Source organism: Choloepus didactylus, chromosome 11 (assembly GCF_015220235.1).
Source record: "Choloepus didactylus isolate mChoDid1 chromosome 11, mChoDid1.pri, whole genome shotgun sequence".
In the NCBI taxonomy this organism is placed as follows: domain Eukaryota; kingdom Metazoa; phylum Chordata; class Mammalia; order Pilosa; family Megalonychidae; genus Choloepus; species Choloepus didactylus.
In genome coordinates this window covers 58,386,124-58,403,453 of record NC_051317.1, presented here as the reverse complement: position 1 = coordinate 58,403,453, position 17,330 = coordinate 58,386,124, and the positions used below count along the sequence as shown (strand labels likewise).

General features: G+C 36.6%; 1 protein-coding gene across 4 annotated transcripts in view; it reads left to right on the top strand.

Annotated features, from left to right (window-relative positions):
* Positions 1 to 17,330, top strand: part of DROSHA (drosha ribonuclease III) — a 150,669-nt gene that overhangs the window by 99,348 nt on the left and 33,991 nt on the right. For all 4 annotated transcript variants that reach the window (XM_037799026.1, XM_037799023.1, XM_037799025.1 and 1 more), the window contains 3 exons: positions 10,157 to 10,216; positions 11,993 to 12,092; positions 15,571 to 15,673. In XM_037799026.1, the coding sequence (XP_037654954.1) occupies positions 10,157 to 10,216; positions 11,993 to 12,092; positions 15,571 to 15,673 (263 nt within the window). The remainder of the gene's footprint in view (positions 1 to 10,156; positions 10,217 to 11,992; positions 12,093 to 15,570; positions 15,674 to 17,330) is intronic.

The window sequence follows — 17,330 nt, the reverse complement described above, 5'->3', positions numbered from 1 at the left end:
TGGCAGAAGGAATGAAATCTCAGAAACTACTTCTGAATTGACCTTTTGAAAATGATATTGACAGAGAATAAACAAATAATTTCTCCTGTTCTTTGTTACCTGGCCTTTGCTGCTTATTTTAAGGGCCCCTTGCCTCGTATATGATCTCTTGCTGATGCAGAGCTGACCCCAGGTTTCTGTTCAGCAAGAGCCTGTTAGCCTTGGCCTCCAGGGTCTGTTGCTATCTAGTGATCCATAGCCATATACAGTGCTGGAAGCTCTACTTAAGAAGCTTCATACAAATTTAATTCAGCAGACACTTACCCAGTGCCTTTTAGTTTGAGGCATTTGTAGGTATTTTAGGAGATCCAAAGGCAAGTAAGAAAAAGTCCCTCCCCACCAGGAGGTGTGGCTTCCTGGGAGAGGGTGAAAGTGCTGTGAACATAAATAACTTCACATGAGGGAGACTCTGATAAGTGTTTCAGTGAAGGATAAAAACAAAGCATACAGAAACCTATACACTCACCACTGAGCCCATGTTTACCACATTATAAATTGTATATTATTATATATAATAAATTATATATTTTTTCTATTTTATGTATTACGTATACCATAATATATCGGTAAGAAATATATATAATTCTGTGCCTGGACTTTCTGTTCTCTTCCACTGTACTCTCTGTTTTTGTAGCAATTCCAGATCATTTTAATTATTATAATTTAATTTTAAACTCTAGAGGTTCAATTCCATTTTATTATATTTTTTTCTTTGTTCAAACTTTCCTTAATTAGTCATACCCATTTATTTTTTCAAATAAAAGTTGAAATTAAAAAAAACATACACAAGGAGCTGCTGTGAGACTAAGGATAGATCTGTTGGTTGGTTAGGGATTATAGGTCAGTTTTATACCATGCACTTGAATAACTGAGTTCACTAGAAACAATTTTCGCCCTCTCCCATTTGTTTCTTAGTTTTATTTCTGTCATAAAATAGGATGCATTAGTCCCTGTTCCTTGGAATTTTTTCTGTCTCTTTGAAAAAAACACTATAAAATTGCAAGTGTCGGTGTGTAGTTGTAACTCCTCCCTAAGGAAGCTTGCTCAGAATTTTGAGACCTGAGAAAGGAGAGAGAGAGTGTGGGAGGGTTGGGGGCTCCTACTAGATTGTTTGGAGAGTCTGTTTCTGGCATGGATAAAAGTAGGAAGGTGAATGAGCAAGGGAGACCAGGGCAAGGGCAGAGAGGAGTGGCTCTTCCTCCTCTAGTCCCCTGGAAAACCACTCCTTCCCTACCTGACCCCCCTGTCCTACAGTGCAGTTAGTTACTAGTTCCAGATTTTCACATTTTCCTTTCAGAGTCATCTCACCATTTCTGGTGCCTCGACTCTAGTTCTTAGCTAACCTGCTTGAAAGCTTGAAAGCTTTCTGTGATGTCTCATTACCTTCTGAATGAAGTATGAGCCTCCTGACCTGGCAATCCCAGCTCATGACCTGGCCCCAGGCCACTTTATATAGTCCCTTCTTTCTTTATCCTGTGGCTGCCTGCACACTGGTAAGATTGAAGTATTTACCATTGTCCAGGCATGCCTTCTCCCTTCTCCCATATGTCACTAAGTCATTATACACTACCTCTTTTAACCCTATTGCACAAAGCCCAAATCCTGTCTTTATTTGTTTTATGGTACATATCCCAATTGTTAATTAATTGTGTTATGGGGCTAATTTTCTTTACTGCCCTGTAAGCATTTTGAAGGTTTATGGTCCTTCTCTCTCTGTCTCTCTTTTAATTTCCTTTCCTTTTTTAATTAGAGCCTTTCACAGAGCAGGCACCCAGCAAATAAGTATTAAATGAAGGACTGTCACTCATGGTACTACTTTTATCCAAATTTATTTACTTGTTGAGTAGATGTAAAGAGACTGTGGTGTTAAGAGTCACGGTCAGAGCCATCAGCAGAGGTTTAAATGGCTGGTTAGTATCTTACTTAATCAGATTTAGGATCAGCTACGATTTACAAAAAGTCACCCAGGCTTAAAATTCATGATGATAGCCTGACTGCCAATCAAAACTATAAAATAATTAACTTTTATGATGGCATCATGAATATTAACTCTCAAGAGGATGCCACCCATAATTTTAAAAAGTGTCACTGGTTAACTACCTGAATCTCAGTGGCATAGTTATATTTAACTCATGCAAATTGCAGTGAAATGTTATCATAAAAAGAGTCCCTGTATCATTAGGCATTTGGTGACATTCAAGTAATCCATGTATTATGAGTAAGACCTTTGGGAAAGAGGTGCCAGAAGAGTGGTAATGGGAAAATGAGAGTATCATGCAGCCTTGGGTTGTTTATTTTTTTTTCTTTTTTTGGATGGGTAGAATCACTGTAAGATACAATGTATAAGAATCTATTGGACCAGCAGAGAGATATGTATGGACTACTTATTTTCTTTTTTTCTTTTTTTTCTTTTTCTCTTTTAGACTACTTATTAATGTATGTGTAGTTAAAAGGAAAAAGTAGTTGTAAAGTATACTTTCATTCCATTTTACATAATAATTTTGCATTTTAGAAAGACATAAGAACAAATAATAATATACCTTGAATATAAGAGAATTTCACTGGGTGGATTTACTGACTTAAATACTTCAAGTTAAATCCCAGAGATGCTTAATCTGGGATCCATGGGTCTAAAGGGTCTGAGATCTAGTAGATCTGTGACTCTCCTTATCCCAAGTGTTTGCGTAGATAACAAGTAAAAGGAATTCCTGAAATGGGTGGGAGTTTTCGCTGCCCTCCAAGGCCCCTGCTAATCTACAGTACCAGTCACTGTGTTGGGCTTGGTATACAAAGGTAAGAAAATATTGCCTATATCCTCACTCTAGCAGCTATCTTTGGACATGGCCCATCCCAAGGTGGCTTTTTGTACAGGAATTGCACTTCACAGCAATTGTACAGGAAATTGCACTTTACTGTTACAGGGAGATTGCTGTGTTTTTTAAAGTGCTTTGAATTCCTCAGACAAAATGTACTGTATAAATGTTACAGTTAATATAGATTTCATAATGCCTCTGTTGATTCAGCTCTCAAAAACAAATGGAGTGTTTACTGCTCAGTAAACATCTCATCATGGAGCTTGCTAGTATTTATAAAGGGGATGATTAAAGAAAGCATAAACAATAGAAGAAGGAACATAAGATTTGCTACTGCTGTCAATGAGGGCCACCAGCTCACTCTTTCCAGTGTTCCAGACAAACCATTGGGTTATGCATTGTTCAGTATTAAAATAAACTGTTAAGTGGTATTTAATCCCATTTTCGTTTGTGGCTTACTGCCAGAATTTAGTCATAATAAAATTACAGAAAAACATATGCTGGATAAGGGCAAATTATTTAATGAAAAACTAATTCCCTATTGAATAGACCTGTTTAGAACTGTGACCTCGTATTCTAACAAACCAAATAATAGCCTAACTTCATGGCTATTAAAAACCCTTGTTGTTGTCTCCTCAAAGTTTATAAAAGAATTAAAGTAAAACTTACGCTAGTATGACTTCATTGAAAATGGTATATGGTTCAAAGCAGCTATTCTTTTACTAGATGTCTTATTATTCTTCAATAAAACATAAGGCAATTTGTATATAGTTTGTCCTCATCCTTGCCAGGGTTTCTTGTTTTCCATGTTGATGAGGTTTTTACTCTATAGTACTTTGAACTGTTACGGAAGAAAATGAAGTTTCTGTCATGGAAAATGCATTCTCATTATATTACAATGACTGTGGTTAATAGTACAAATATAAGAATGTCCTTTTGTGAACTAGAACATATATTACAAGTTGTTAATAATAAAGTGGTATATGGGAAAAAATACATCTAATGCAAACTATGACCTATAGGTAACTAATAGTTTAATATTCTTTCATCAGTTGTAACAAAGGTACCACACCAATGCCAAGTGAAAAAGAACACAGTAATATTAATTTCTTTCTTTATAAAAATGTCATTTCTTTCTTAGTTCCTGTCCTCTCTTAGGACAATAACTTATTAGGTTTCTTGAAGTTAGTGAGAGGACTTAAATGTTAACATCATTTTATCGTTAAATAGAGCCTCTAGTCCTTGATACTTTCCTCAAGAATCATGGCCAATGCTTTTGGAGTTCTGGTGTATTTGACAGCACAGTCGTAGTATTGAGTAGATTGTAAAAGATTTTTTTTTAATTATGCAGTTTTATTGAGATATATTCACACACCATACCATCTGCTCAATCAGTGGCTCCCAGTAAAATCACAAAGTTGGGCATTCATTACCACAATCAATTTTAGAACATTTTCATTATTCAAAAAAGAAAAATCCCATAACCCCCCCCACACACACACACACACTATTTTTGACACTTAGCATTGGTGTGGTACGTTTGTTACAATTAATGAAAGAATATTAAACTATTGGTTACCTGTAGGTCATAGTTTGCATTAGATGTATTTTTTCCCACGTACCACTTTATTATTAACACCTTGTAATATTTGTTCTAGTTCACAAAAGGACATTCTTATATTTGTACTGTTAACCACAGTCATCATACACCAGTGTTCATGGTGTTACACAGTTCCATGTTTTATCCTCTAGCTTTCCTTCTAGTGACATACACAACCTCAACTTTCCTTTTCAGCTACATTCACATATGTAATTCAGTGCTGTTAATTACATTCATAGTAATGTGCTACCATCACCTCTATCCATTTCCAGATTTGTTCAGAATAGTAAAAAATTCTGAACAAATTAAGTATCAGCTACCCATTCTCTACCCTCATTCTATCTTCTGGTAACCTATATTCTAGATTCTAACTCAATGAGCTTGCTTATTATAATTAGTTCACAACATTGAGATCATACAGCATTTGTCCTTTTGTGTCTGACTTATTTCACTCAACAATGTCCTGAAGATTCATCCATGTTGTCACATGCATCAGGACTTCATTCCTTTTTTGGCTGAATAATATTCCATTGGATATATATACCACATTTTGTTTATCCATTCATGACAGTTGGATTACCTCCATCTTTTGGCAATGTGAATAATGCTGCTTTGAGCATCAGTGTGAAATTATCTGTTCACATCCCTGCTCTCAGATCTTCTGGGTAGATACCTAATAGTGGGATTGCCAGATCATATCTTGAGGAACCACCAAACTGAAGACCTAAATAAATGGAAAGATAGTCCATGTTCATGGATTGGAAGATTAAATATCAAGATGTCAGTTCTATACAAATTTATTGTATTATTCAAATTCTTTGTTTCCTTATTGATCCTCTGTCTAGATGCTCTATTGATGAGAGTGGTGTACTGAAGTCCCTAACTATTGTTGTAGGGCATCTATTTCTCTCTTTGGGTTTGCCATGTTTGCCTTACGTATTTTGGGGCACTTAGGTTAGGTGCGTAAATATTTATAATCGTTACTTCTTGGTGGATTGCTCCCTTTATTAATACATAATGTACTTCTTTTTCTTTTATAACAGTTTTGCATTTAAAGTCTATTTTGTCCGTTATTAGTATAGCTACCCCAGTTCATTTTTTGTTACTGTTTGCATGGAATATCCTTTTCCAACCTTTCACTTTCAACTTATTTGTGTCCTTCAGTCTAAGATGAGTCTCTTGTAGACAGCTGTAGGTGGATTATACTTTTTTTATCCATTCTGCTGATATGTGTCTTTTGATTAGGGAGTTTAATCCATTAACATTCACTGATATTGCTGTACAGGCGGTACTTACTTCAACCATTTTATCTTTTGATTTTTATATGTCATATCTTATTTTTGTTTTTCTTTCTACCCTTTTAGTTACCCTTACTGATAATCTTCATTTCTATGCTCTCCTCCAAACCTGTCTCTTCTGTCTTTTCCTTTCAGCCTGCAGAACTGCCTTTAGTATTTCTTCATTGATGAAGGACGGTTTTGCCAGATAAAGAATTCTAGGCTGGCAGTTTTTCTCTTTCGGTACCTTAAATATATCATACCACTGCCTACTTGCCTTCGTGGCTTCTGATGAGAAATTGGCACTTAAAATTTTTCTTTTTTGCAAGGTTGACATTTGTTCTCCCACATGTAAAAAACATTTTCATATTTGTACATTTATTCATAATCATTGGCCACTCAAGTTTTTACTAAGTTGTACAGTCCCAGTCTTTATTGTCTATCTTTACTTCTGGTGTCAGACATGCCCCTAGTCCTCTTTCAGCTTTACTCACAGACATCTTTGTTCAGTGTACTACAGTATTGTGCTGCCATCACAGTATTATGCTATCCATTTCTGGATCTATACAATCATTCCTGTTGAACATTATATACTCTGTCAGCTTCAAATGCCTGATCTCTACCCTCTTTCTATCTCCTGATAACCTGTGTTCTCAGCTTTTAACTCTCAAAGTTTGCTCATTAATGTTAGTTCATGTTAGTGAGACCATATAGTATTTGTCCTTTTGTTTCTGGCTAACTTTGCTCAACATATGTCCTAAAGGTTCATCCACGTTATTATATGTTCCGTGACTTTGTTCTTACAGCTGCGTAATATTCCATTGTGTGTTTATACCACAGTTTGTTTATCTACTCGTCTGTTGATGGACATTTGAGCTGTTTCCATCTCTTGGCAGTCGTGAATAATGCCGCTATAAACATCAGTTTACAAATGTCCATTTGTGTCTTAGCTTTCAGTTCCTCTGAGTATATACCTAGTAATGGAATTGCTGGATCATTTGGCAAATCTATACTTAGCTTCCCGAGGAACCACCACACTGCCTTCCAGAGTGGCTGCACCAATCTACATTCCCACCAACAGTGAATAAGTGTGCCTCTTTCTCCAGATCCTCTCCAGAACTTGTAATTTTCTGTTTTTTGGATAATGATCATTCTGGTAGGTGTGGTGTGAGACGATATCTCATGGTTTTTTGATTTGCATTTCCCTAATAGCCAGTGAAGTTGAGCATTTTTTCATATGTTTTTGAGCCATTGATATTTCTTTTTCAGAAAAGTGTCTGTCCATGTCTTTTGCCTACTTTTTAATTGGGTTGTTTGTCTTTCTGTTGTTGAGTTTTTGGATCCGTTTATATATTTGTGATATTAAACCCTTATCTGATACATGGTTTCCAAATATTGTCTCCCATTGCCTAGGCTGCTTGCTTGCTTTTCTGGCAAAGTTCTTTGATGTAGAAAAGTGTTTAATTTTGAGGAGGTCCTATTTATCTATTTCTTCTTTGGTTGTTCGAGCTTTGGGTGTAAGGTCTGGGAAACCACCTCCTGTCACCAGATCTTAAGATATTGATTGGCACTTAATTTTATTGTTGTTCCCCTGTATATAACAAATTGCTTTTCTCTTGATGCTTTCAGGCTTCTCTCTTCATCTTTGACATTTGACATCCTGATTAGTGTATGTCTCGGATTAAGTCTATTAGGATTTATGCTGTTTGGAGTACATTGTGCTTCTTGGACATGTATATTTATTCTTTCATAAGAGTTAGGAAATTTTCAGCCATTCTTTCCTCAGATATTCTTTCTGTCCCTTTTCCCTTCTCTTCTCCTTCTGTAGCATCCATAATGTGTATGTTTGTTAGGTTCATGCTGTCATGCAATTCTCTAAAGCCCTGCTCAATTTTTTCCGTTCTTTTCTCTGTCTATAAAGTTTTGAATGTCCTGTCATCTAGTTTGTTAATTCTTTCTTCTGCCTGTTCGTATCTGCTGTTGTATGCCTCTAGTATATTTTTAATCTCTTTAATTTGTTGCCAAGGCTCATTTAATTTGCAAAAATTGTTAAAATTTTCTACTATGTACTGCAACTGTAGGGAGACTTTAGATAGGGAAACAAAACCAGCACACATAAAACAGAGAACATATAAGATAGCATATAGTTTTTTCATAAATTGAGTGGTAGACGTTGAAGTCTTGTGGGTATGTGGGGTAGGAGTTTGCCATTATCCCTGAGATCTCAGTAGTTAGAGCAGGCATCCCAGCTGGCCCTAAGCTAGTGCTGAAGAGTGGGCAGGATTAGGAAGAGGTAGCATGGAAAGGAGAAGGGTTGAACTTTGCTGTTCAAAGTAGATAATATGAGTGATACGGTGGGATTAGATAAAGAACAGCCTTAAAAGCCAGAGAGGTTTAGACTTGCTAGTCAGCTATTAAATTTTTTTTTGAAAAGATGAGGATCAGTGTCGGAGATATTTAAGGAAGCCCCTGGAGTCAGGGAGGAAAGCTTCTGCTCAGGCCCAGGCCTGTTCCTTGCCTTTCTTGCTCTGGTCCCAGAGGCTCAGTGTGTCCTTTCCTCTTTAATGCTTTCTGTTTATTCTGTTTTACATCCCCCAGCCCCATATTTTCTCTTTCAGTAGTAGCCCTGAAGCAAGCACTCAGGTTCTTTTCATATACAACTTGACACGGCTCATTTTTTCCTCTGCCTACTCTATTCAGGTTTGTCTCTACCACTGCAAAGGGGTTGCCTGTCAAGGTCATCACTGATTTCCAGGTGACTGAGTCAGTGATCTGTTCTCATCTTACTTGAAAGTGAACAACACTGGGCACACTTGATCACACTTCTTTCCCCTTGAGCCACCTTCTTCTCTTTGGCTCAGGGGATAACATACTAGCCTGCTTTACTGCCCACCTCCCTAGCCAGTCTTCCTTTATCAGCTCCCCTTCTGCTTGACCCCTCAACCTTAACACTCCCCTAGGCTCAGCTTAGGGACCCCTTCTTTTCTCTAGCTGCATCCTCTTCCTAAGTAATGCCGTGCAATTCTGTTACCTTAAATACTATCTATATGTTTGCCCACTCCTAAAGATGTATTACCAACTTTGCCTTGTCCATGAACTATAGGTTAGTATATCCAGCACTTTGTTGGATCTCTCTATTTGGATGTTTTATAGCATTTCAAAATTAACATGTTTAAAATGCAACTCTTGCTTTCCCTCCAAACCTGTATCCCTTTTGTCCTCCCATTCTCAATATATGGCACCACTTTTCATCCAGCTACTTAAGCTGAAATCTGAGAGTCAGTTTTCATTCCTTTCTTTAATTCTTCATTCTTCTCTTCTCTCAGCCCTCATCTATCAACAGTTCTTTTTAGTTGTCTCTCTGAAACGTGTCTCAAATAAGGTGTTTCTCACCTCCCCACGCTAAGCCACTATTATGTCTCATTGGGACTACTGCAGTGACCTCCTCAGTACTGCTTTTTTCTGCGCTTGTTCTCTGCATAGCGGCCAGAGTGGCTTTGACAAAACATTAATCAGATCACGTCATGTTCTCTCCTCAGCCAAAGAGTCAGTGATGTGAGAGAAGACAGCCATTTTGAACTTACTGAGAGGCAGAAGGAGTTTTTCCACAGGCCACCGTGCTGGTTTAAGCCTTGTACCCTAACAAATGAAACTAAACCCTGTGAGATATGACTTCATCATATATATAAGATATAAAGTGTGATGTATGTCCTGAGGAGGGAAGTATTCATTTTGATAAGGGGAAGCAGTCAGGCCTTCACAGAGAAGATAACATTTCTACTAGGCTTTGAGGGAGAGTAGGTTTTAAGGGGAGAGAGTGGAATGCTCTAAGGTGAAGAGAGCTTGGTCTGAACCTGGGGTACTGAGTATTTCAGAAGGTGCCTTTTTTAGAGAGTACCAGGCAGTTTGGAGCAGGAGGCTGGTGCATAGGTGTGAGAGAATGGCAGTGGAAAATGAGACTAAAAAGGTAGGTTAGGCCAGGATTTTCAAGGACTGTAGATGCTAGGTTGAGTTTAGTCTTTGGGTGATAGGAAGCTCTCATTAGAACATTGGACAAAAACTAATTTTTCAGTGTTCTGTTCTAACTCTCACTAGAAAGTTTTTTCTTTTTCTTACCTGCTTGGTGTGGAAAGATTCACAGTTGTTAGGATGATATCTCCTTGATTTATGTGAATGCTGTAAGTCTGATTCTCAGAAGGAAGCCCCCAGGTACCACATAGTATAATGGAATGCCCCCTTTCTTTTCTCTTAGGCAGGGCCCAGATACCTCTGGGCTGAGATGGTGGTTGATGCTCTTGATTATGAGAAATAGGTAGTGCCTTTTGATTGCTAAAAGAGCTAACCCTCATGTATCTTTTTCTTTTAAGATTGAGAGAGGGAATGTAAATGTATGCTGTTTTAAGTTATCCTTTGAATTCTTACTATAGGATTAACCACAATGAACGATTGGAGTTCCTGGGAGATGCCGTTGTTGAGTTTTTGACCAGGTAAGTAGGATTTTCTGCTGTTCCCCAATAATTATGTTTTATAGGTAGCATACTTAATATATTACCTTCTTTGTAATTACCAGGTACTGTATTGAAGCATCATGCATTTTGTCTCTTCTGTAGAGCTTAAAAGCCACATTGCAGTGTCTCCTTGCCCTAATAACTTGTGTTCACTGATAATGTAATGAGCAAGATTGCAAAATGAAAGGCTGGTGTGTCTGTCCTGTCAAGTATATGTTAAAGTTGCTTACAGCCAAAAGAGATCAGCTTATCTTGGTCTAGATACTTCAGAGCTTATATTCAATTTGTAAAGAAAGGGGTGATATTTTAAAATGTCATTTCATTTTCTAGGATTTGTCTTTGATCCCTTTCTCACTCTTTCTGATCTCAAGGGAAGTAAGGCTTACAAATAATTTTAATGACTAGATTTTTTGGGGGGGCTGGGGTGGGAGGTGAGTATATTTAATGTGTGTTTTCACCCCAGAAAGGTTTCGGGATCCTTAATTTGTAGGTAGGGGTAGGGAAGTATGTTTTGTTTTTCCATACTGTTTGGTTTGCTAAAGCTGCTGGAATGCAATATATCAGAAATGGGTTGGCTTTTATAATGGAGATATATTAGTTTACAAATTTACAGTCCTAAGGTCATGAAAATGTCCCATTTAAGACACCAACAGGATGATACCTTAGACCCTGAAGATAGGCTGCTGGCATCTGGGGTTCCTCTGTCAGATAGCAAGGTACATGGCTGGCATCTGCTGCTCCTTCACTCCCGGTTCTCGTTGCTTTCAGCTTCTGGGTCCAGTGGCCTTCTCATTGAGCTTCTGTGGGTCTTCTTTTAGCATCTCTGGGGTTTTTTTCTCTGAGCTCTCTGGCTTTTTTCTGTCTTTTATTCTCTTCATATAGGACTCCAGTAAAAGGATTAAGACCCATCTTGAATGGGGTGGGTCACTTTCAATTGAAATAACCTAACCAAAAGGTCCCACCCACAATAGGTCTGCACCCACAGGAATGGATTAAAAGAACATGGCCTTTTCTGGGGTACATAACAGCTTCATACCAGCAAATATACTCACATGATTTTTCTTTTAAAAAGACAGAATACATGCTGCTTTGGAACTGTCTTGAGCTATTTTTATTCTCTTTAGTATCCTTCCAAAAGAAGGACATAATGAGGAGAAGGTCTGCCTCTCTAAGCCTCTTCTCATTGGTCACAATAGCACTAAACAAGCTTAGCTGCCCCGACCAACATTGCATCTTACATGATGGTGGGAGAGTTAGGAGAGAACAAATGCTGCTGTGGTCCAAAACTGGTTTTCTGAGTGGCCCACTCCCCAATTCCCACCCTTTCCTGATCAACCCCCTTAGGACTGTTCTTATAGCAGACCAGCCGTGCGTGTCACTCAGTTCTGTCCCACAGTCCCTGTCTGTGCTTGTGAAGAATAAGCCACCAGGACTCTCTTTAGGGGTTCACTCATAACCAATTCCAAGGGAAAGTATTTGTTTCCGGACCCAGTTTCAGAGTTTCAAATGAGTTTGCTATTAGCAGTGTGCAACTTGATTTTTCAGGTCATTGTTGCCATCAGGTTTCAGAGAAATCTTTTATAGAAATAATGTGAAAATATGGGTGAAGGGTACTGTTTTGGTTTTAGCTTATTCAGATATGCTGTTGCTTACTGTTTACCTTTCAAAGACTTTTGCTCAAACCCTTTGGATATTGTGTGCCAGACTGAATGTCATGATGCATATTTACTTATATGTTTCTTTTCATTTTTTTAGTGTCCATTTGTACTATTTGTTTCCTAGTCTGGAAGAAGGAGGATTAGCAACCTATCGAACTGCTATTGTTCAAAATCAACACCTTGCCATGCTAGCAAAGGTATATCAAACATTTTTGAAACATTTGTAGTGAAGTCTCACATTCTCTTCTTTGGTCTATGCACAATTTTGCATTTGAATAAATATAACTCTTTAAGGTGTATTATTTTATAGCCAGAAGTATTTTTTCATTTAGGTTTTAAGGATTCAGCCTTCCTAGTTCTGGTACCTTTGTGTGTTTCACCAGCAGTTAATGAACTCCACAATGGGGTAAACTTGATAATAAGAGGAAAAATCTGACAGCTGTACATGAACAGAGTTAAACATTTGGGGAAAAGGAACATGGGAACAGAGCAAAAGAAATATTTTCTAGTTCCCCTTTGTGTAATATTTCTGTAATACATTTGTTTTTAATTTAGTTTAACAAGCAGAATTATAACTTTGAATACAATACTCCAGACCATTTATATCCACAAAAGATACTTCACAGATAACTTGAGAATCCTCCAAATCACAAATCCCATTAACTAAGATTTAGGGTTTAGACTGAGTGGTCTGACAGACTCTCTTTTGTTTCCTATTCATGCTAGGCTCTTTGTTTACGTTACCTGATTTGATATTCCTATGTCCTTGTAGTAAATCGTAACAGGCATCTTCTTAAAGTAAATCATAACAGATAAAAGCATGATACTTCCCATTGGCCTATCAGAGTCCAGTCTACACTTCTCTTGCAATCAGTGTGGCCACAAACAAATTGTTGTCTTCTCTAAGACTCTGTTTCTTCATCTGTAAAATGGAGATGACATTTGCACCTACCATGTAGGGTGTTTATGAGAATTAAATGAGATTATAATTCGGGTTTTAATGATTCATCTTATTATGTGCTTGGCACAATGCCTGTTCATAGTAATTACACAAAGATATTAAAAATTAATAATAGCTAATTATTTTTATTGCTGCTACCACTGTTCTCATTATAAATCATTACATTTTATAGACTTTTGGGTTTATTCATTAGTAGGTTGAACTGTGACTCTTAAATCCCCAAACACTGAAGATCACTGGAAAATCGCTTTTGTGGGTTTTCCTTGATTTTTGTCTTAAGTAATTTCTATTTTTTCCTTCATGTAAAAGTTGGAATTTGATGGTGAAGAGTAGATAAAACTCATCTTAGTTTTATGACTGGATTCTTAATTTGATCTTGCCAAGGCATTAATTATATTCAAAATGCAGTTCAAAATGCAGTTAATTTTAGCTCACGGTTTTTGTGTTAGAAAGAATGCCTTGTTTTATTTTATGTCATATTATCGTCATCATCATAGTTACAGTGGTAGGCTTTGAATCATCTTCAGTGGCATTTGACAATGTAAATAGTGACGCCTTAATGAAAAACTGTAGGCAATAGAAGTATACTAACTTGGTGTTAACAACCTTATGATGAATGAAATTCCACAACTAAAGCTGCTTCATTGTTTACTGATTTAATTGTTAAAATGCTTCCTGATATTTCGTATAAATGTCCACTAGAAATATATGTTAATATATAGATTATCCCCCTTTTCAGTTTAGGATATAATGGAATTGCATAATTATTCTTCAAATAATTGTAGAGGAAATATGTATAAAATGTGGAAAATTGCCATAGCATGTAAACAGAAGCTATTACATAAAACGTGTTGTATGCTGTACAGAGCCATGACGAATGACAGTGGCAGGTACTTACTACATGCAGCGGTTTCTATATGATCTTCCTCCATCCCACGTCTCAACATTCATTCTCACAGCCCACAACTCCCATCTGCTTTAGCAGAAGGCTGTGCTGGTCTCGCTTTCCTTCTGTCTTCCGGTGGTTCTTACCTATTAAGGCATGGGGAAAATTGATGGAGTCTTGCTAACCTTTGAAAATCCTAATCAAAGCAAGCTTTCTCCTTTTTAAAGTTCCACTAATGCCTATGTGGAAAAGTAAGAACTTAAAATAGGTACTGTGAGAAGCTAGAAAATTCATACCTTTCCAGCATAGTTTTTTTAATATTCATTTTATTGAGATATATTCACATACCACGCAGTCACACAAAACAAATCTTACATTCCAGAATAGTTTTTATAATATAAAATATGGCTTGCAATCCACTCTCAAGTAGGGCTCCAGAGATAGCAAACAATTGGATTTTCCCAATGAAGTTGTGAAACAGATATCATTTTACATATTCTGGTATAAACTCCTGTACTTTGGATCAATTTTTAAAAAAAGGTGTTTTCTTCTGTGCATTTGTGATAGTCAAAACTTTCATTTGAGTGTATTATACTCATGAATTCCTAGAAGTACAAAATATTGATAAGCATATATGTCTTATTTTTATTAACTCTGTATTGTTCCAGTGTAAATGGATAAGGTCATTTAACATACACAACAAGATACCCAAAATCTGAGTATCTTTATCTGAGGACTGATGAGACCCATATTGTCCTAGGTTGTTCATTGACTTGTGACTTGCTTGATATTACATGGCATGCTATTGCTTAGTAAGTATTTATTGAATTGAATTACATGGCAATGAAAACAAATTTAAACATGTTAAAAACGTATAGAGTGACAATGTTTTACCTTTTTGCTTTTATGGAAAGAATTTATCAGATAATTCTTAGTATTATTAAAAATTATTCAAACTATATCTGGTTATCAAAGGTTCTGACTTGATTTGTATATTATAATAGGATAAGAAATAAGCAGCTAAAGAAATCAGGGTAAAGGGACGGTAAAATGAAGTGAGAGGTAAAGTTAGCAAATGTAGATGTATTTATTGAGTCCTATACAATTTCTAGAGCTAGGCAACAAATTTGGCTCTAAGCTTTTATGAGGCCAAAGCAAAAAAGGAAATACAATTCACTTTAAACAGTATTCTCAGAGCCCTTAGGATAAGCTTCATGCACTGCTGAGAAGAAGTGTCACTGAGCCTTCAGAGAGATGAGTATGGGAGTCTCTTAACGGGGACACAAGTACAAAGATTCAGGGGCCCAGAAACGCTTACCAAATTAAAAAAACGAAAAAAAAGATTGAGAGGTAATCGACATTTTGAAGTCTTCTGAGGGTCCCTATTTATTATGCCACATAAAAATCTGTTCTGTATGATGAGACATCACCACTACCACATATGTCTGAAATCAAAGAGGTAAAACTGATGTCCTGAACTTTGGGTGGGATTTGTAGCTCCCTAGACATATTGAGTGAATGCTGGGTGTCTGTGGTCTTGTAGCAGAATCTTATTCTAGCCTGGCCTAGCACCTTCTCTGAACTGGGAATTGGACAGCTCAGTTCCAATCAGTTCTGAACCCTCCTTGAGCTGTCAGAGTTCATAGATGCTTACTTTGGAAAGAGTGTCAACAGTAGTCACAGCTGAACCATATTCAGGGCTCTTAATGAATAGTAGGACTAAAGCCTCTGAACATACTGTGTTTGTAACATCCTCCACCCCCAGCAGATGTTGAGTGATTATAATTATGATTTTGTCAAATGCTTTTTGTTATTTTGAATTTTGTAGAAACTTGAACTGGATCGATTTATGCTTTATGCTCATGGGCCTGACCTTTGTAGAGAATCAGACCTTCGACATGCAATGGCTAATTGTTTTGAAGCATTAATAGGTAATTTCTCCTTTTATAATTTAGTTTCTTGGATGTCTAAAGTGTCTGGAGAGCACATAAAATTCAGTGTTGAAACTTGGGGTAGAATTATTTGTTCCCAAAGTATTTGAAGCACCAAGTGTAATATCTGTCACATTTTATTGTAATTATTTTAGTTCCTCTAGACCAGTGATCCTGCTTACTCCTCTTTGTTTTCCTGGTGCTTGAAATGGTGTCTGACATCATGTGGATGCTTAGTAAATAGTTACTGAGTTGAATTGAATTGCACTGATACGGAGATGGATTACTTCCCAGATTCAATTCAGGATCATGTACATAAATAAACAGTACTGGTGAGATCCCAATATTGTTTTTGCCTACATTTTAAACTATTTGCAAGATTATCTGATTTAAATGTGTTGAAAACTATGTGTTAAAATCCCAGGGCTCAAGTCTCTGTGACTGTTTATTCACTTGAAGCAAGAGTGATGCAGACACTTTACTTCTCATTCATGCAGGGCACCTAACTTCCTCGATTTCTTCTTTCACTGTAACCGGAATACAATTAGCTGTTAGTAGAGGAAAGTTATGAGGAGTTAATTAGCTGGTGTTTTATGTACTTTGTTTTACAATGAAATGTTAGAGTGGACTGATAATTTCTTGATTTTTTAGGTAAATGACTAAGTACATTTTATTTTTCAAAGGTCTTTGTACTTACCATTTTTGCTCTATTCCTTTGAAAATGGAAATAAAAGCTTCCCGTTAGAATTTTATGCTGATGATGATAGCAAGAGAAAGTTTAATAATTATTCACAGTCTTTTCACAGCTGTGTCTGTTTTTCACAGATAGGTCTATTTTTTTAGTGAATTTGTTACATGGAATTCCTGTGCTCTGTACACATAATGTTTTTGATAGGTAATGTTACGGTTGGCCCCAGAGCCAGTCAGACATGATTTCAATTCCTGGTTCTTTCATGTATCAGCTCTGACTTTGGCAAGTGATTTAATCTCTTTGAGCCTCAGTTTCTCCATCTGTGAGATGGAGATAGGATCATCTACCTCACAGAGGTTGTTATAAAGATTTTAATATCCAATCATGGCAGCATCCAATCCAGAGCCCAGTTCTGCTTCTTTAAGCCTTCCCCCAATTCACCTAATACAGCCCAAATTCTGTAATTTTTTTTTAATACCCTTTTACTGTAATACCCATAAAGGACACATAAGAACATGCAAATGCTTTGCACAGTTCCTAGGGCAGAAGTAGATCTCATCACAGTTGTTAGTACTATGGCTATTACTATTTTATTAATACTACTATAAACATTGATAAATAGTACATACATTTAGTCATCAAAAGCTCTGGTGGAGCTTCCTTAGTTTTACATGGAATATTATCTTCCTAAAGAAAGGTATAAAAATATGCTTTCAAGAAAATATGACTAGCCTACTACAGAGTTATTTGAATCTTGATACCTAATTAAAATGTTACTGGAGTACTGGTTTTGATTAATGCTAAATATGACCACATGTATCATTATTTCAAATTAAAGGTAAATTTTACTTGCAGAAAACATAAATTTTTGTTCACGGAAGTTTTCATTGATCAAGATTTAGATTTTGTCTTTCAGGGTTTTTTCATTATATATTTGGTCTGAAATATAAAGATAGAAAATAAAAC